The following is a 21,094-nucleotide window of genomic DNA, read 5'->3' as shown; positions in this document are numbered from 1 at the left end:
TAATTTTACATTCACTGAGGATTATAAGCCTCATCTTCTTGTTGCAGTTACATTGTTGAAACAAATGCGACAAATCCAGCGGTGAACTTCAATATTCTACTGGAAAGCTATCAGGAATACATAATTCAAAACCCTATCTCGGATCTGATTGGTCAACCACTTGCAGGTTTTAACCAATCATGTTTTGCAGATTTTTTTAAATATTTTTTTACCCACAAATAAGCACTGTGGCTTTAAATTACAAAACATCAATTATTAGTGACATTTAGTAATAAGTGACAAACTTTTTACAGGTCCGTGTTTTGAAACCACCATAAATGGCTTCACTTTTAACACAACCACAGTTGGAGATACAGCTTTTTCCAACCAAGTTTGTGAAAAAGGTGAGTTAGTCAAATCAATTGTTTGCAAATTACCCTAACTTCAAGCACATGTGTTTTTCCACCAAAGTTCGTAACTATTCTGTATTTGCAACAACATAAATATATTTGTTTTACTTTTTCAACAAGTAATAATACCAAATTTCACATAATTTTCTGTTTTTAAGGCTTTTCAAAAGCTTCTGTTGACTGTGTGGCAAAATTACAAACGAATTTCTTTGTGCAAAACCATTTTGTTCCCATATTTGACGATAGCACTTTGAAAAACTCTGTATGCAACATTAACTTCAGTCAGCAGGTAAAACTCAAAAGATCTTTGTGAAACAAAAAAAGTAAAAACCAATTGATGTAAACTTAATTTAGTCCTGAGTATAAGTTGGGCTGAGTTTATTTCGCTTGGTGGAAGACAACATAGCAACACAATAGCACTAAACCAATCACCAAGCTGTAAATAGCTGCGCAATGTTGAAGTGGTGTGGTGCACAAAATAGTAAAGTTTGTAATTTGTAGATCACTACTAAAAGCGCTGCAGCTACACCGTATTACAAAGCGTTAGGATTTGTATGAAAAAGTAGTTGCTAACAACAGTTTATTACAAACACAGTGTTTAATTTGTGTATTGTACAAAAATTGTCTTTAAAACTGAGTATTATTGAGCAGAAACCGTTGGCAACCACAGAAGACGTCACTCAAACTCTCGTTGATCTCCAACTTTTTACATCCTCCCCAAACTCACTCAATTCAACTGATGTTGAGCAAAGTCTTAAAACCCTTACAGCCGTCACTCAAGCTGTCAAGCAGCCATCTGTACAGGTCAGGCTGGGATGTGAACCGGGATCCAAAAATTTAGCTGAGAAATTTTGTGAGACAAAATTGAAAATATGAAACAAAGAATTTTCTTTAGCAGAAACAGATAAATTGTAGAAAAACCTGTATATGCACTGTACTGTACTAATCGCATTCAGTGTTATTTACCCTGATGAAGGCGACGTGTATAGGACGTTGAAATGTCGGAATAAAAATACGATTTCCAGAAGAGCTCTATAAACTTGATACCTGTGTATAGATTAGCTTCTTTTTTCTGTTTTGTTTTGCTTTTTTTTTTTTCATTTTTTCTTCGACAGGTTTCAGCATCTACTCTCAGCTCGATTGTTCACATTTCTGACAGTTTAGCGATCTCCGTCCAAGCTTCCACATTAAGTGGATCAACAGCACCATCTAGCAGCTACAACGCAGTGGTTGCGATCAACGAAGCAGCGTTACGAGTGAACCTGAGTGAAATGGGTGAAACTACGCTGACCATCAAAACTAAACAGATCACACTTCAGGTATAAACAATGTGGTGGATTTCACTTAATGCTAAATAACTCAAGTGTATAAAATCTAGTGTGACTAATGTAGTAATTCATATTACTGAATATGGACAAGCAATTGTCACTTGCTACTTCTATTTGTGCTGTTATATTACTTATTTATATGTATAATATTACATATATACTAAGTTTTTTCAAGATCAATGTAAAATGTTCTGAATTTTTTTTTCTTAAATGTGAATTTTTTAAAGTAAGGAAACAATTGTTCTGCACAAACATTCAGATTAAATCAAATTAAAACTATGAGATAAATAATATTTTTAGCAAACCGTAAAAACCCTGTTGTGATAAAAGCCAAAATTTTCACCAAACTCAAGCAAATAACTAATTGCAATCAAATGTCTGACAATAATTAAACATTTGCAGGTGGCTGATGTGAATTTGAATAACAACACCGAAGTGAGTTTCTCCCCACCAATAGTCAGTTCCACTACGGGTGAACTCGTTCAACCAATCAATATAACTGTTCCACTTGAACGAACATCGGGAAGTGGAAACAACGCCACCGTGCGGACCGTGTTTGTTCTCTATGAAAATGACACCTTGTTTTCGGACCAGGGAAAGGCAAAATGGGTGAGAAAATGTGTAAAAATGTTTGTTTTGGAGAAATTAGTGGATTTTTATTCAGAAAAATCGTGTTTGTAACATTATTGCACTTAATTTATGAAAGCCAAAATCTTTGAGTGAAGATTTTTTTATGTTTTGACCCAATGTGATGCGTGGTTTTAAAAACATAGTTAAAATAAATGCGAAGTCGTGGATTAAAAATAAATCCGAAAATTAAATGATTTGAATTGGGCCTTTCATATTTCCCATTTATTCTTTGTTTCCATCTACGTGGGCTTTGTGGGCAAAGATGTCATAAAAACAAGTTCATTGTTAGAAAGTAACATAAATTTTTTATGCAGGTTATCTCTGCTATTCTTGGCAAGGGAGTTAACTCACAAAAACTACGAAGGCCGGTAGAAATGGAACATAAAAATGAAAATACAAAACACGGAGAAAAGACTAAAAATCAAAGAAACAATTTATTGGTAAGTTTCAAGGTTTCCAACAAAGATTATCACATTTGACTCCCATCTTCTTGGAATTCTTGTATTGTGTTTCATGAAGTTATTAATATTTGTGTTTTTCTTTTATCAGGATGATGTTGTTCGACAACAGTGTGTGTTTTGGGATCCACAGCGCCTCGTGTGGTCAAACAAGGGTTGCAAACTTGACACTAGAACCAAACCTCCGATGTGTAAATGCAACCATCTCACAAGTTTTGCTTTACTTGTTGTAAGCAGATTTTGATTTTATATATTTTAATTGTTCAAAACGTCAAAATATGTTGTATTTTCCTGCATTTAGGCTAAATATACCGATACCCATAGCCACCAGTCATAGTACGCCAGGCCAATTAAAGGCCTCATACCGAAAAGCATTCACCATATGGCAAGACACAGGCTAGACTTTCTCAGTTGGTAGAGCGCGAGTCCCGGAAAGACTCCTGTCGTGGGTTTGAATCCCACTGCAAGATTTTTCTAGCTTACACCTTGCCAATTATGAATGCATGGAAGACTGGCTGATTCGGTAAAACGCTTTAAATGGGTCTGGCGTACTATAATTTATGAATAAGTGTGCCGTGATCGCTGGTCTGCATGGACGCTTCAGGGCTGATCCCAGTTATGAATGTTTTCATCTTATACCCTTTAACGTTTGACATATAAAATTAAACTGCTCATAAAGTTATAGAAATAGGGAAGTCCAACATTTTCTTTGTTAATTGAAAAAAACTAATAGTTTCATTTGTTCTGATTTTTAATCGACTTTTTTTCCTTTTATAACCTGTAACAATATTTCTTTGTAGTCTCGTGTTGAAGTCCAGGCAGACGTTACTTTGTCGGTCGTTAGTAAAGTTGGTTGTATTGTTTCTATTGTTGCACTGGCCGCCACCATCATTCTGTATCTGCTGAACAGGTGGGTTTCTGGTAATAGTTGTTACTAACATGAAGATTCATCAAGTTTTAAGTTTAACACTGTGTAAGCTAGGGATGGGCCAAAACTGCAACTGTTCTGTTTGGTCGAACACCGAGCTCGTTAATGCTTTGTGACGTCACAAACATTCCCAATTCCACACTTGTTTTGTAGCTTTCCAAGGTCCCTTACGTCACCAGCGGTGTTATAAGCTGTACAGGCCCCAGAAGTACGCGTTTTCCACCATTTAATGCATTAAAAAACATTTTTGATCTTGGATACCCTTTCGAACACTAGTTTCGTATGTTAGCAGGGCATGAATATGCAAATTTAATGTTCGGGTCAGTTTGTGCAGCTACTCGGCCGAGCACCGAGCATCAAAAACGGCGATGCTCGGTACCGAGTTCTCGGGTTCTGGCTCGGCTCGGCCCATCCCTATAGTGTAAACCTTATCTATCAATCACAAAACACAGCAAAGTTAAAAACAAGGTTGTAATGGTTTGGAAGTATGCTGGACTTTAACAAATCTTTCAGCCGACAAACACAATATTTTTTACATTTTGCTTTCCAGTGAATTTTGCAAGAAGGAGCTTGTCCAAATCCAACTCCACGTCAACTTTAACTTACTCATCGCCTACGTCATATTCCTGGTCGGAATCTCATTGGTGGATAAAGGGGCGGGGTGCACGGGCGTGGCAGCTCTTATTCAGTATTTCTTCCTTGTAGCGTGGATGTGGATTGCAGTTTACAGCAACAAACTCTACACTTCCATTGTTAAGGTGAGGGTTTGATGCATGATGTACAACTATCATGTTTATTGTGACAATTATTTAATGCCTTTGGTTTTCAAAATGTTTTGTGGCTGTTAAGTGTTGTACGTAACTTAAAGGGGATATTTCCTAAGCCGGAGTAGAATGCCAAAGTTAAATGTTGCGGTAAACTAAATTAGTACTAGAAAAAAAATATTTTTCTCAATGCCCTTTGCGAAAATCAAGGAGTTAAATGCTTGGAAATTAAATAAATAGTTGGATTTTCTTGAAAGAATTTCAGTTTTTTTCCAACTGTATTTTTTACAACATGCAGTTTTTTTAATGATGCTTGATGTTACAACTAGCATGTTTAATGTAACAACTAACTAATGCCACTGATTTTCGAAACGTTCTGTGTCTGTTGAGTCAAGTTAAGTTTATGTGGTGATTGAAAACAAGCAACACAATTGCACTAAAACTATCAACAAGCCGGAGATGAGTTCTATGTAGGGTGTTTGGTGTGCTTCAACCCCGCCGCATTTCATCTGTAAAAATGCTCTACATTTACGCGGAAGTATCTTCAGCAAATCTGCAAGACTTAAAAATGAGTGAAGGATTTTTCACAAATTTTGAAGCCATTAATATTTGGCGTTTTTCACAAACATGCCCAGACACTTTTCGTCAATGCAGCAAAGAAGTAAATTAAAGAGATGCAAACATAAGAAGTGTCAAAATGTCATGTTATATACAAATATATTTTTGTTCTAGCCGTGCTTTTTTGTTTCTAGCCGTGAATTGTTACAAAGTGATACACTTTAACAAATCTTGTATTTTCTTCAGGTATTCAATGTTGGTTCTACCCACTACGTGTTGAAGGCTTGTGTAGTCGGTTACATTCTACCTCTTATCTTGGTCGCTTTCAATCTTGGAATCACCATCGGATATGTGGACAAAATCAACTTCAACTATGGTAGGGAATTGTTGTTTAGTCTTATTACGGCATTTAGACAAAAGTTTGCGAAACAAAGTCGTGTTTAAAGCCCAAATCCTTGGCTTTTCAAGCTTTAAGTTTTTACAACCAACGTTTTGTAAAGGCAAGCAATGAAAAGTTTGAGCACTATTTTGTGTGAAGCATTTTTTAGCAAAGGGTTGTTTTATGAAATGGTATAAACTCTCGTTAACATTTCCTAGTGCAAGGCGTTGGCCGAAAATTGGATGCGATTCCTATCACAGCATATCTGGGTTACTTCGTCATAGTTTTTCATATCTGTTTCTGTTTTACCCATGGGTCTGGCGTACTGTGATTTGTTGTGCTGTTATCATTAGTCTACTTCGACACTGTAGCGTTGATACCAGTTCTAAATATTCAAACATAAGTTGGAACATTCGAACCAGGAGTTATTTTCATTTGCAGATTACGACCCACCTCAACTCGACCCACAATCGTCAAGTTACCGCAGAGACAGTATGTGTTGGGTTCACAACTATTCCCTCTACATCGGGTTTCTACTCATTATCGGTTTGATTCTGCTCAACAATATCGTGGTTCTCGTGCTTGTGGTGAGACACGTCAGGACGATGGAGAATAAGGTACGTCGGAAATTGGTCAACTAAATCAAATTGTTAGAAGATAATCATAGTAAGACATCCCCATTGAAGGTGTTGTACCGACTCAGCAGGTCGCAAACATATGGGCTAGAAAAATCCAACATGTGGTGGGATTCGAACCCACGACGCGGTGGCTGGTCTGCATGCTTCAGGGCTGATCCCAGCTGTAAGACAAATATATTTTTCTTGATTTTAGAATGTTAATTTTGTAGTAAGGGATAATTTTTGCATTGTCACAAATTTGTTTTGCAAAAACTATTGACGGACTTGCCATAAATCGCGGTAACAATTACTATTGTGATTTCGTTACTTTTTTACGCTTCTGTTAAGGAATAATTTCAAACTTGTGATTCAGATCCGTGCAAACACGCTCATCTCATCCGTTTTAAACCCGATTAAAATCGTTTTTTCCTACAGGTCCAGTCCAGTGCAGCAAGCAGAGATTTCGTGCAACAAATGAAAATGGTTTTTACGATGTCAGTAACATTCGGTCTGACTTGGGTGATTGGGTTTCTCATGCTTTTATCTGACGATGAAAAATATCTCATCGCTCTCAGTTGGTTGTTCACAATATTCAACGCGTTCCTGGTGAGATTTTAATATTTGCTGATTTACAGTAATACTGGTGATGTAATATGAAATGTATAGGTGGAAAAACTGTGCACTGTCTACAGCTTAATATTGAATGTTATTGTAAAAATAAAATAAAAGTAATATTCTCCCATCGTTTTTTTTTCGTTTTGGCAATAACTATTGTCAGGTGATTAAGACACACAGACTTGGTTGTGAAAAAAATAACAAAGTGTATAATTCAAAAAAGTGGTCGGCAACCGCCTGTCCGCGAGGAGTTCGTTACCGGGCCGTATAATTTGTTTAGGTTAAATGCTTCAAAACATTTTGCCCATGTATCCCGGGGTAATAAACTAATTTATCCATTTTCATTGATAAAAAATGTGGCCGGCGCCTGATTTAAAATGTAACACCACGAAATATTTGATTGTTTTTTGTGTTTTTTTGCTTAAGTCTCATAGTGGTGCATTGTGAACCTGAATATTGTTAATGTGGTTTTTCCACCTGTAGGGAGTTTTTATCTTCTACACCTCAGCTGTAATGAGAAAAGAAATATTCGAGATGTGGACTCGACCTTGCACTAAACGCACACGTACTGAGTCGACCTCCAATGGAACTGGTCGAAGACTCGTCTCGAACCCGAGTGAAAGTGAAGCAAGTCAGACGAGGAAAGACACGAGAGTCTGAAAGAAATTCGGAAAATGTCGTCAATTGGACGAACGTATATATACGTGGTATACAAGAGTCGAAACAATGCAGTTGAAAACAAAGCAAAGAATTGAAAAAATAAAAACCACATTTCAGTTCAATACATTTGTTGTTAAAGTTCATTACTTTTCCTCTCGTACAAAATTTTGAACTGAGAAAAATTATTTATTTGTATCAAACCATCGGCATTGTACATATTTACTTGTGCAAAAAAAGTTCTCTCTCATTTGAAGATTCCATTCATTATGTTTCAAGCCATGTAGTGTTTTAGAATTATTCTTATCCCATTTTCTGATGATGACAATAGCACTTGTCATGTTTTCTACACAAATATACTGGCTCTGATATTTTTGCTCAGATTATTCGAAACCGTGAACAGTGTAACTATTTTTATCCTGTTGTCAAGTTATTTTGCCACTGTTCTGTTTGTACGTACCCATTATATGCTATACACGAAATTCACGATTGTTGCTTTCAACCTTTAATAAAGTGTGACGTCATAAGAGTTATTATTCATTGGAGAATGTTTCCATTGTCAGGACAATAACGAGGTGACAAATTTTTCCGTCGTCAAATCGAAAGAATATAGGTTTTGGTCAAAATTTCACATTCAATTGCTACACACATTTTTTAACACGGTTAAAGTGAAAATTTCACAGTATGAAGCAAAAAGTTTTCGAAGTCGTCACATTTGAAGCTCGTTTAGTTTCCATTTTTTCATCACACACTTTACCCGAGTGTTATTTCGTGGTTCCATATCTTGCTGGTTTCAAATAGAAATTTATTTATGAAATATCTGAGTGTTGTGTGAAATTATTTCAGTGAGTTTATCCTGTTTTATGGCAACACCTATTTTTACAAAAACTGACCAACAAGTCAAGTTGTAAAAACGTTTGCGATTTAGTGGTGTTTTTTTATTATTTTTTGCCAACGTGGCTCATAGGTTAAAGCTTTAGGCTACCAAAGAGTTTGGCATCTAACACAGCTTGATTAAATGGAAAAGCCAAATTTCCTAGAAGCAGTGCTTTTTACCCCCAAAACTACCCAAAATGACTCAGGAAAAGCAAACACTTTTTGAGTCATCACCCAAGCAGGGTTGACACAACGAAATACACAGACGTAGAAGTTTATTAAACTTCTGCCAACAGTTGCTTCTAAATTTAGTTCAGGAAATTAAGAAAGGGGAACTTAGTTTGAAAAATACAATTATTTTTGTTGTTAAGAGAAACGTTGATGTCATAAACAATTACAGGTGTTGTACAACATGCGAGAAAGATTATAAGAGTATTAAAGCATATATGTATAACATGATTCAACATTAAAACTTTTACATGCCGAAAGTGAGTGGATCAGAACGTTAAAAGAATCGCCGACATTTTTGATCAGTTTTGGTAGGAAACTAAAAAAAACTTAAAAAAACTTTAAACTACGGTAGAACAGAACATAGTGATGCTGCACTACGTGTTTATGACGCCGATCTTGTGAATACTTTATCAGGAGAGATTCAAATAGTTTTACATTATTGCAGATCATTTTGGCAAACTAACTTGTAATTGTCACAATGCATTGTCGTTGCATTGTCTATTTTGTTTTTATGATTTTCTGCCTCGGAATAACAACAGCTCAGCAATTCGAAGGTAACAGTTGACCTAGATTTTCAATTTCTTTTCTTAAAAAGATTTGTTTTTGTGTTTTTTTTAAGACAGCGGAAATTTGATTGAGCCGATTTCGACACCACCACCATTTGAATGTTACTGGGGCATGAATAGAATTGACGAACCGGAAAATTCCAGCTATCCTTTCTTGATCAATTGTGTTGGAAATAGGAATAAAGTGTTGGAAACACTGGTTAGGCTATATGGAGCAAAGCAATGTAGGGCACAATTGGTGGATCATGATTGAACGCGCTGCCCAGAGGTGGGATTCAGCCGGTTCGCAACAGTTCTACAGAACCGTCTTGCGAAATTTTATGAGATCAGCGAACCGGTTAAAATTACTGGTTGCTGTCAATTACCCGGCTGAAAAATATGACTTTTGTGATAAACCGGCTGCGAAAAATTTGAATTCAACCATTGGCTACCGTTTTTACTTGATTGTATAGTCATACCATATAACAACAGAAAGATGTATTAAGAAACAATCGTATCTAAAATTCCAGCGTGCGGCTTACAATCGAGGGCAGCTTACATTATTTGTTTAACACCTCAACATGCGGCTTATAAACGAGAACGGCTTATAAACGAGGGCGGCTTACAATCGAGTAAATACGCTACACCGTATTATCAGTTCGTGTTAATTGTGATAAACTCAGTTAAACTGTGCGTTTTTGACGTTACAGTTCGTTTGGAATATCTGGGATGTGGAAATAATCCTTTTCCACTTTCGCGCTATGCGTTTTTGCCGGGATTTAAGTGCAACGAAACCACGGTGTGTAGAACATCAAGATGCAATCGACCAACACGCCCTTCATTCTGCCCTGCACCATCCTCTAATGGTGGGCGAAAAAATATAACCAGTATCATCGAGTGTTGCAATTTTATGTATTTTTCACCTTGTTGTGTAATTTCGCTTTTTTTATGAGCGTTTATCGCCAAATCGTAACAATTTTAGGACATTTTTTACCCAGTCCGCAATAAATGCAAGTCATTCCTGTATTTATTACTCAGCGTGTTAAGATGTTTTGGTTTTGAATTTTTGTAATGTACTTTTTTTTCGAACCACTATTTCGTGGCAATTTGCTGGAAAACAAATTTTTTAACAAGATCTGCCTGCTTTGTTTGCAGAGTTACAGATTTTGCCGAAATGCACAATTGAAAGGAACTTAACAAAAGGTTTAGAATGCGCTGTTCCATGGTTTTCAGGATTTCCATACACAGACGAAACACAATGCCGGTAATATTTAGAAGTTTAAATTTAATCGGTTTTGTTAATTTGTTTCCATGATTTTATTGTTGCAGACAAAACTTGAAGGGCTCATTGACATGTGTGAAAAACTTCTTGGCAAACTGCATAAACAAACAATGTCCAATGTTCCTGGATGAAATTTCGTCGATAGGATACCTTGTTCGAATTGAACTAATAGTAAAAAAATGTTTTGTGTATATTAAATAATAAAAACATAAAACTATAAAATGTGGTGCATATACCTTTATTCAGTGGTGGGATTTAAATTTTTTTCAGCCGGTTCTATCACAAAAGTCATATTTTTCAGTCGGTTCTGTTACAAAAAGTCCATTGACATTAACCAGTAGTAATGCTAACCAGTTCACTGATCTCATAAAATTGCGTGAGACAGTTCTATAGAACCGGTGCGAACCGGCTGAATCCCACCACTGCCTTTATTGAAAAAATGTGTAGCAAATTATTTTACATGACATTAATAGTTGTTACATATTTTCAGAACCTGTTATATTCATTTGAAAACAGTATATCAAACTCCTCACAAAATTCGAGAATTTTTGGATTTTTGTGTGCGCTCGATAACAATGGACTTGTGGCTGAAAATTTGACATCGGCTATCAACAACAACACAGTCGGAGATGTTTATACGATTGCTTGCGACAACTCAACGGTAAAAGACGTTTATGTTTGGACATTGGAGGCTTTGAGAGATGTTGTTGTTAATGCTTCGACACATTCAGACTGTTGCAGGTAAAAATTTTTGAAATGTGTTTAAATTGTTGTTTAAAACAAACATTCTAAAACTTGTCAAACTAATACTTGGAAAGTTAAACATAGCATTTGCTTCACAGGCTAAATATTCAAAAAATTATTCAAAAAATGTTTTGAGTAAGTAAAAAGGTTTGGCAGTTACGAAAGTGGTTTTTGGTAAACACATGATTCTCGTCATACCATGACTTGCCTACATGATTAATAAACATGCCTGATTATTAATAGAATGCACAATTTCAATGTTTAATATACCAGGCATATTTAACTTTTTGTGGGTAATTCCGAATAAAAATAAGTTTTCTTGAAAATTTAAACAACTCTAGTTTCTCTTGGACCTATTGTTTTCTATGTATTGTTTCATATTTTGTTCCAGTGCAAAAAAATTTTGTGACAAAGTCTCAAATGTAAAAAAAACTTTTTTTTTTCAGAATTGGAAAACAATTTCTTGATCATATGAAGCAAGTGGTACAAACTCGTTGCCAGAAAGATAAACTTACTGATTTAATTTTCACTTTACTCTTAAATACTTCAGGAAATGTAAATTATTATGAGGATTATCGGCCGCTAATCACTAAAGCTTTGAATTATGTTTATGATTGGTTCCTAAACTGGGAAATCCCCACGTGTGCAGGTAAATTCTGATACAAACTGTTGTTGCCAGGCATAATATTTTGAAACTAAATTACGCATTACTAAGTTCATGTGTCTTTAGGTTGTTTATTTTTCAATGTAATTAACTAAAAAAAAGACATTTGCAAAATGGTATTATTTGGTTCTTATGTTTTTTAAGTTAGTTTTTTTAATGTGAATAAAAATGTCACAACAGACCAATGAATAAATAAAAAAGATTTTATATTGTGTCTTGTTACCAACTATATACTTGCCAACCAACATTTTTCAAATATAATTTATTTTATAAAAATATATGTTTAGTGTCAAGTGTCAGCAATGTCTATAAGTTTCCATTTGCTCAACAAATTAAGTTGAACCAGACAAAAACCCACTTGGAGATTGCTGCTCTACTCTTGTCAGCTTTTCGTTTCAAGACAAATAATGTGGTCAATGTCACCATCGGACAGTTCATTCCATTTTTTTCACACTTTAAGTAAGTTACTTCGATCAAAAAAAATACATCATTAATTTGATTTCTATTTGATGTGGTTGTCACCATTCAACAACACTTTCTTTTTTAATGGTGAAAATAACGACCCAAATATACGTAAAAAGCGACATGCTTAGTTGTTCAAACTTTCGGCAAATGCTCAGTCATCATCAGTGATTGTTTTTTACCTTTTGATTTGCATTCTTTACATTTTACAAAAACCTCCAATTAAATGCAGTAAAACTTTTTATTTAGTTTTGCTCATCATTTATGGTCTTTATACGTAAGCAGCATAAAAACAAATTACATCCATTACTTTGCAGTTCATGCTTTAATCATTAAATTAACGTCAATTTGTATTGTAACTGTAATTTCACATTCACAGATTATATGCCATATCTTTTTGTTGCAGTTACATACACGTTGAAACAAATGCGACAAATCCTGTGGTAAACTTCAATCTTCTACTTGAAAGCTATCAGGAATACGTAATTCAAAACCCTATCTCAGATCTGATTGGTCAACCACTTGCAGGTTTTAACCAATCAAGTTTTGCAGATTTTTTTTAAATGTTTATAAACCACAATATGCACTGTGGCTCCAAATTACAAGACATCAATTATATTTGTGTGACATGCGCTTTTTACAGGGCCGTGTTTTGAAACCACCATAAATGGCTTCTCTTTTAACACAACCACAGTTGGAGATACAGCTTTTTCAAACCAAGTGTGTGAAAAAGGTGGGTGAGTCATATCCAGTGCAAATTTTTATCAACTTCTCAAGCAAATACCAATGTTCTTCCAACTACATAAATATCTTTTCAAAATCACCAGTAATAATACCAAATTTCACATAATTTTCTGTTTTTAGGTTTTTCAAAAGCTTCTATTGACTGTGTGGCAAAAATACAAACAGATTTCTTAAATCTAAGAGGAGGAGAAAACTATTTTGTTGCTGTATTTGACAATAGCACTTTGAAAAATTCTTCATGCAGCATTAACTTCAGCCAGCAGGTAAAAGATCTTTGTGAAACAAAAAGTAAAAAATAATTCCAAAAATTCCAAAAAAGACCCAAAACTGGATCTAGACCTATGTAGGAGTTGAGTTGAATTTGTATTCGCTTGGTGAAAGAACACATAGCAACACAATAGCACTAAAACAATCACTAAGCTGGAAATAGCTGCGCAAGGTTGAGGCGTTATGAGATGCAAAATAGTGAAGTTTGCAGTTTGTAGATCACGACTCAAAGCGCTGCAGCTACACTGTATTACAAAGCATTAGGATTTGTATGAAAAACTAGTTGCTAACAACAGTTTATTACAAACACAGTGTTAAATGTGTGTATTGTACAAAAATAGTCTGTAACACTCAATATTATTAAGCAGAAACCGTTGGCAACCACAGAAGAGGTCACTCAAACTCTCGACAACCTCCAACTTTTCACATCCTCCCCAAACTCACTTAATTCAACCGATGTTGAGCAAAGTCTCAAAACCCTCACAACCGTCACTCAAGCTGTCAAGCAACCCTCTGTACATGTCAGGCCTGGATTTGAACTGGGATCAAAAAATCTAGCAGTGAAATTTTGTAGGAAAAACTTTAAAATATCAAACAAAGATTTTTCTTCAGCAGAAAAGATAAATCGTGTGGAAGTCAATGCCTACTTCCTTGCAGAAACTTCATTAGAACCGCGTTTAACATCTATTGAATTGAACTTTTCGTACTTCTTTTGAATTGCAAATTTTTGTCGTGATTACATTTTGGGTTGATTTTGAAAGTCCACCGGTCCGCAAACTTAAAAGGTTGAGAACCACTGCTTTAGAGCTTAAATTATTTTTTTTCTTCAACAGGTTTCAGCATCTGCTCTCAGCTCGATTGTTCACATTTCTGACAGTTTAGCGATTTCCGTCCAAGCTTCTACATCAAGTGGATCAACAGCGCCACCTAGCAGCTACAACGCAGTGGTTGCGATCAACGAAGCAGCATTACGAGTGAACCTCAGTGAAATGGGTGAAACTACGCTGACCATCAAAACAAAACAGACCACACTCCAGGTTGGAACAAATAACAATGTGGTGGATTTCACTTAATGCTAAATAACTTAGGCTTAAGTGTATAAAACCTGGTTTGTGATGTAGTAATTTATATTACTGAATATGGACAAGCAATTGTCACTTGCTCTGTCTATTCATGCTGTTATTTAACTTATTTGAGTTTTCATTGTAAACTTTGTTTTTATTTCATAGTTTTCATTGTAATTTTACAAGATTATTGTAAAATGTTCTGAAGTTAGAATTTTTTTTAGTGTGAATTTTTTAAAGTAAGGAAACAATTGTTCTGCACAAACTTTCAGATTAAATCAAATTAAAACTATGAGATAAATAATATTTTCAAAAAGTGGTAAAATCCCTGCTGTAAAAAGCCAAACTATCAACATTCAACCAAATAATTATGGGTCTCCTTTTCTGAAGGGGACACATATTGATTTTACTCAAATTGTTCGTTTGTTTTTTTCTTTGATTTTTGTTTTGCTCAAAGTTTGTCCGACTCGTTTTTCCATCAAATGTTTGATGGATTTGGCTGAAATTTACACAGATGGTAGATATAGTTATGTAGATGTGCATCCCACTTTGTTTGTCTTGTCGATTGTAGAAAACAGTCTGACAATAGTTGAAACACTTTTGCAGGTGGCTGATGTTAGTTTGAATGACAACACAGAAGTGAGTTTCTCCCCACCAAAAGTCAGTTCAACTACGGGTGAACTCGTTCAACCAATCAATATAACTGTTCCACTTGAACGAACACTGGGAAGTGGAAACAACGCCACCGTGCGGACCGTGTTCATTCTCTATGAAAACGACACTTTGTTTTCGAAACAGGGAAAAGCAAAATGGGTAAGAAAATGTTTTGGATGGGAAAGTAGTAGTGAGTTTTCATCCACAAACGTCTTGTTTGTGACATTCGTGCTTTCGCGAGCCAAAATATTTGAGTGAATTTTTTTATGTTCTGAAACTTTATGTGTGGTTTTTAAATTTAAAATTAAAATAAATGCCAAGTTGTGAATTAAAAATAAATCTGAAAATTAAATGGTTTCAAATTGGGCCATTCATATTTCCCATTCTTTGTTTCTGTCCACATGGGCTTTGTGGGCAAAGATGTCATAAAAACAAAATCATTTTTAGAAAGTAACATAAATTTATTTTGCAGGTTATCTCTGCTATTCTTGGAAAAGGAGTTAACTCACAAAAACTACAAAGGCCGGTAGAAATGGAACATAAAAATGAAAATACAAAACACGGCGAAAAGAATAAAAATCAAAGAAACAATTTATTGGTAAGTTTCAAGATTTTGAAAAAAAATTATTATTTTTGACCTTCACTCCCATTTTAAACTTGAATTCACTGAATCGTTTTACATGAAGCTATTAATATTTGTGTTTTTCTTTTATCAGGATGATGTTGTTCGACAACAATGTGTGTTTTGGGATCCACAGCACCTCGTGTGGTCAAACGAGGGTTGCAAACTTGACACTAGAACCAAACCTCCGATGTGTAAATGCAACCATCTCACTAGTTTTGCTTTGCTTGTTGTAAGCAGATTTTGAATCTTTGTATTTTAATCGTTCAAAACATCAAAATATGTTGTATTTTCTTGATTAACTATCAATCATAGGACGCTAGGCCTATTAAAGGCGTCATACCGAATCAGCCGGTCCCCCAAGCATTCACATATGGCAAGGCACCGGCTGGAGACTGCTGTGGGATTCGAACCCGCAATCGCTGGTCTACATAGACGCTTCGGGGCTGATCCCACAGTATGAATGTAATTATCTTTTACCCATTGACGTTAGTCATATTAAATTGAATTGTTCATAAAATTATAGAAATAGGAAAAGTCCAACAGTTCGTTTGTGTTGTAAGAAAAAATTTAGACTTGCCCTTTTTAATCGACTTTTTTTCCTTTGATAACCTGTAACAACATTTTTTGTCTAGTCTCGTGTTGAAGTCCAGGCAGACGTTACTTTGTCGGTCGTCAGTAAAGTTGGTTGTATTGTTTCTGTTGTGGCACTGGCCGCCACCATCATTCTGTATCTGCTGAACAGGTGGGTTTCTGGTAATAGTTGCTACTAACATGAAAATTTAACCGAGTTTTAACACAAATCTTTCAGCCAACTACAATATTTTTTACATTATACTTTCCAGTGAATTTCGGAAGAAGGAGCTTGTTCAAATCCAACTCCACGTCAACTTTAACTTGCTCGTTGCCTACGTCATATTCCTGGTCGGAATCTCATTGGTGGATAAAGGGGCGGGGTGCACGGGCGTGGCCGCTCTTATTCAGTATTTCTTCCTGGTAGCTTGGATGTGGATTGCAGTTTACAGCAACAAACTCTACACTTCCATAGTTAAGGTGAGGATTTGATGCTTGATGTACAACTTAAAGGGTGTTGCTCCAGCATGTTTATGTAACAACTATTTAATGCCACTGATTTTCGACATAATCTGTGACTGTATGATTTTTATGTATTTGACGGGCTAGAACAGTGGACTGAATTTGGTGATCAACTGAAGATGATTGTATATTATATACTGAACGAGGGTCAAAATGTTAGTTGTTATAGTTTTATCTCATATTTTGAAAATCGTTTTTAAAGAAATATGTTTCAATTCAAACTGCTTGTCGCATATGCTTACTTCAATCTTGGACTGATCTAAAATGTTTATTTAATAAACTGATGGTCCATGGCATGAAACGAGTTAAAAACCACTGGACATCATCTATATTCAATCAAAACAGCTCTACATTGACGTCATGGGTGCTATATTTAACAAATCTGCAGGAATGAAAAATGTTTTTAGTGGGCGAAAATTTTGACACCATTATTATTTGACGTTTTTTCAACATGACCGAAAACTTTTCGCCCAGCAAGCAAGTAAAGTGATACACAATTGACAAATCTTGTCTTTTCTTCAGGTATTCAATGTTGGTTCAACCCACTACGTGTTGAAGGCTTGTGTAGTCGGTTACATTCTACCGCTTATTGTGGTTGCTTTCAATGTTGGAATCACCATCGGATATGTCGACAAAATCAACCTAAACTATGGTAGGGAATTGTTATTTGTTTAGTTTAATTACGGCATTTAGACAAAGTTTGCGAAACAAAGCCGTGTTTGAAGCCCAAATCAATGGTTTACCAAGATTTAAGTTTTTACAACCAACTTTTTGTAAAGGCAAGCAATGAAAAGTTTGAGCACTATTTTGTGTGAAGCATTTTTTAGCAAAGGGTTGTTTTAGGAAATGGTATAAACTCTCGTTAACATTTCCTTAGTGCAAGGCGTTGGCCGAAAATTGGATGCGATTCCTATCACAGCTTATCTGGGTTACTTCGTCATAGTTTTTCATATCCGCTTCTAGGTCTGGCGTGCTGTGATTTGTTGTGCTGTTATCATTAGTCTACTTAGATACTCCAGGGCTGATATCAATAAGAAAATAAAGTTGGAACATTCGAGCCAGGAGTTATTTTCATTTGTAGATTACGACCCACCTCAACTTGACCCACAATCGTCAAGTTACCGCAGAGACAGTATGTGTTGGGTTCACAATTATTCCCTCTACATCGGGTTTCTACTCATTATCGGTTTGATTCTGCTCAACAATATCTTGGTTCTCGTGCTCGTGATGAGACATGTCAGGACGATGGAGAATAAGGTAGATCGGAAATTGGTCAACTAAATCAAATTGTTTGAAGACGGTAATCATAGTAAGACATGGCTATTGAAGGCGTTGTACCGAATCAGCAGGTCGCATAACGTATGGGCTAGAAAAATCCAACATTCGGTGGGATTCGAACCCAATACGCGGTGTCTGGTCTGCATGAGCGCTTCAGGCTGATCCCAGCTGGAAGACACATATATTTTTCTTGATTTTAGAATGTTAATTTTGTAGTAAGGGATAATCTTTGCTTTTGTCACAAATTTGTTTTGCAAAAATTATCGATGGAATTTGCCATAAAGCGTTGTAGCAATTGCTTCTATGGTTTTGTTACTTTTTTATGACTCTGTTCAGAAGAATTTAACAGCTTGTGATTTATATCCGTGCAAACACGCTCATCTCATCCGTTTTGAACCCGATTAAAATCGTTTTTTCCTACAGGTCCAGTCCAGTGCAGCAAGCAGAGATTTCGTGCAACAAATGAAGATGGTATTTACGATGTCGGTAACATTCGGTCTGACTTGGGTGATTGGATTTCTCATGCTTTTATCTGACGATGAAAAATATCTCATCGCCCTCAGTTGGTTGTTCACAATATTCAACGCGTTCCTGGTGAGATTTTAATATTTGCTGATTTACAGTAATACTGGTGATGTAATATGAAATGTATAGGTGGAAAAACTGTGCACTGTCTACAGCAGGGGTGGCCAACCCGCGGCTCGCGGCTCTTTGCCTGGTTTTATGCGGCTCTTACGTTGTTGTCGTAGTTTGGGGCCACTGTTAATTTTGGTTAGTTTGTGGCGATCTGTTACAAACTCGTTAAATGTAAAGTAAACCTGCTACAATTTTGCTTTTGAACAAACTTACTATCGGTATGGGCACAAACCTTGCCAGGAAACTATAACAATGGCCTGATTATGACAACAAATATCCAATTGTTAAACAATAAATGATTGCTCATTACAATGCGAATGAGACACAAAGCAACAGAAATATTTACAACACCTTGTTCCAAAATAAATAATGTTTTATTCCGTTGTTTTTCGGGTTATCTGCTTGGGTTTGAATTGAGCGATTGTTGGTGTTGCATGCATTAGTAACGCCTAAGCTTGGGACGCATGCGCGTTAGATGAAAATATCGCAAAGTTTCTCATCAGGAAGGATCTTTTGAGTAATTTTTTGTTTATGCGATTCATGGAATTGAGAGTTTGTGTGTGTTAGACAGTGCAAACCATTTATTGTTGAATTTGAGTGGATCGTGGTCGGTACGAGCGAAATTGTGTGTGTGAGTATAATGTGGCTCTTTGTGGTAACCCAATTAAAAAATGTGGCTCTTTGTCTTTGACCGGTTGGCCACCCCTGCTCTACAGCTTAATATTGAATGTTATTGTAAAAATAAAATAAAAGTAATATTCTCCCATCGTTTTTTTTCGTTTTGGCAATAACTATTGTCAGGTGATTAAGACACACAGACTTGGTTGTGAAAAAAATAAAAAAGTGTATAATTCAAAACACTGGTCGGCAACCGCCTGTCCGCGAGGAGTTCGTTACCGGGCCGTATAATTTGTTTAGGTTAAATGCTTCAAAACATTTTGCCCATGTATACCGGGGTAATAAACTAATTTATCCATTTTCATTGATGAAAAATGTTGCCGGCCCCTGATTTAAAATGTAACACCACGAAATATTTGATTGTTTTTTGTGTTTTTTTTGCTTAAGTCTCATAGTCGTGCATTGTGAACCTGAATATTGTTAATGTGTTTTTTCCACCTGCAGGGAGTTTTTATCTTCTACACCTCTGCTGTAATGAGAAAAGAAATATTCGAGATGTGGACACGACCTTGCACTAAACGCACACGTACTGAGTCGACCTCTAATGGAACTGGTCGAAGACTCGTCTCGAACCCGAGTGAAAGTGAAGCAAGTCAGACGAGGAAAGACACGAGAGTCTGAAAGAAATTCGGAAAATGTCGTCAATTGGACGAACGTATATATACGTTGTATACAAGAGTCGAAACAATGCAGTCGAAACAATGCAGTTGAAAACAAAGCAAACAATTGAAAAAATAAAAACCACATTTCAGTTCAATACATTTGTTGTTAAAGTTCATTACTTTTCCTCTCGTACAAAATTTTGAACTGAGAAAAATTATTTATTTGTATCAAACCATCGGCATTGTACATATTTACTTGTGCAAAAAAAGTTCTCTCTCATTTGAAGATTCCATTCACTATGTTTCAAGCCATGTAGTGTTTTAGAATTATTCTTATCCCATTTTCTGATGATGACAATAGCACTTGTCATGTTTTCTACACAAATATACTGGCTCTGATATTTTTGCTCAGATTATTCGAAACCGTGAACAGTGTAACTATTTTTATCCTGTTGTCAAATTATGTTGCCACTGTTCTGTTTGTACATACCCATTATATGCTATACACGAAATTCACGATTGTTGCTTTCAACCTTTAATAAAGTGTGACGTCATAAGAGTTATTATTCATTGGAGAATGTTTCCATTGTCAGGACAATAACAAGGTGACAATAGCGAAGATGGAATTGTAATACTTTTTTTCCATCGTCAAATCGAAAGAATATAGGTTTTGGTCAAAATTTCACATTTAATTGTTACACACATTTTTTAACACGGTTAAAGTGAAAATTTCACAGTATGAAGCAAAAAGTTTTTGAAGTCGTCGCATTTGAAGCTCGTTTAGTTTCCATATTTTCATCACACACTTTACCCGAGTGTTATTTCGTGGTTCCATATCTTGCTGGTTTCAAATAGAAATTTATTTATGAAATCTCTGAGTGTTTGTGTGAAATTATTTCAGTGAGTTCATCCTGTTTTATGGCAACACCTATTTTTACAAAAACTGACCAACAAGTCAAGTTGTAAAAACGTTTGCGATTTGCCAACGTGGCTCATAGGTTAAAGCTTTAGGCTACCAAAGAGTTTGGCATCTAACACAGCTTGATTAAATGGAAAAGACCAATTTCCTAGAAGCAGTGCTTTTTAAATCGCGACGTATGAAACTAACCCAAAATGACTCAGGACCCAACAAACACTTTTTGAGTCAACACCCAAGCAGGGTTGACACAACGAAGTATACAGACGCAGAAGTTTATTAAACTTCTGCCAACAGTTGCTTCTAAATTTAGTTCAGGAAATTAAGAAAAGGTAAACTTAGTTTGAAAAATAAAATTATTTTTGTTGTTAAGAGAAACGTTGATGTCATAAACAATTACAGGTGTTGTAC

The 21,094-nt window shown here is 35.7% G+C and overlaps 2 protein-coding genes and 1 long non-coding RNA gene across 3 annotated transcripts in view; 2 read left to right on the top strand and 1 right to left on the bottom strand.

The window, feature by feature from the left end:
• Window positions 1-21,094, top strand: part of LOC145215031 (uncharacterized) — a 131,905-nt gene that overhangs the window by 25,948 nt on the left and 84,863 nt on the right. The window contains exons 23-26 of the mRNA XM_080083680.1: window positions 48-166; window positions 294-383; window positions 548-678; window positions 1,041-1,140. Coding sequence (XP_079939806.1) covers window positions 48-166; window positions 294-383; window positions 548-678; window positions 1,041-1,140 — 440 coding nt within the window. The remainder of the gene's footprint in view (window positions 1-47; window positions 167-293; window positions 384-547; window positions 679-1,040; window positions 1,141-21,094) is intronic.
• On the bottom strand, window positions 753-1,704 carry LOC145215042 (uncharacterized). The gene is made up of 2 exons (XR_013857188.1): window positions 1,356-1,704; window positions 753-1,230 (listed from the first exon to the last, which is right to left on the bottom strand). It is a non-coding gene; the product is annotated as an uncharacterized LOC145215042 (long non-coding RNA).
• On the top strand, window positions 9,715-20,638 carry LOC145215036 (uncharacterized). The gene is made up of 20 exons (XM_080083686.1): window positions 9,715-9,841; window positions 10,131-10,239; window positions 10,305-10,428; window positions 10,748-10,998; window positions 11,448-11,650; window positions 11,953-12,124; window positions 12,534-12,655; window positions 12,771-12,860; window positions 12,992-13,134; window positions 13,507-13,659; window positions 13,972-14,175; window positions 14,809-15,015; window positions 15,329-15,454; window positions 15,573-15,710; window positions 16,114-16,223; window positions 16,324-16,531; window positions 17,096-17,225; window positions 17,655-17,830; window positions 18,275-18,445; window positions 19,610-20,638. Exons 3-20 carry the CDS (start codon window positions 10,375-10,377, stop codon window positions 19,784-19,786), a joined length of 2,835 nt encoding a protein of 944 aa, XP_079939812.1. The 5' UTR covers window positions 9,715-9,841; window positions 10,131-10,239; window positions 10,305-10,374; the 3' UTR covers window positions 19,787-20,638.

The sequence above is a fragment of the Phallusia mammillata genome, chromosome 2 (genome assembly GCF_965637545.1).
Source record: "Phallusia mammillata chromosome 2, kaPhaMamm4.hap1.1, whole genome shotgun sequence".
In the NCBI taxonomy this organism is placed as follows: domain Eukaryota; kingdom Metazoa; phylum Chordata; class Ascidiacea; order Phlebobranchia; family Ascidiidae; genus Phallusia; species Phallusia mammillata.
The sequence above is the reverse complement of the archived record's forward strand: the minus strand, read 5'-3'. Positions and strand labels throughout refer to the sequence as shown.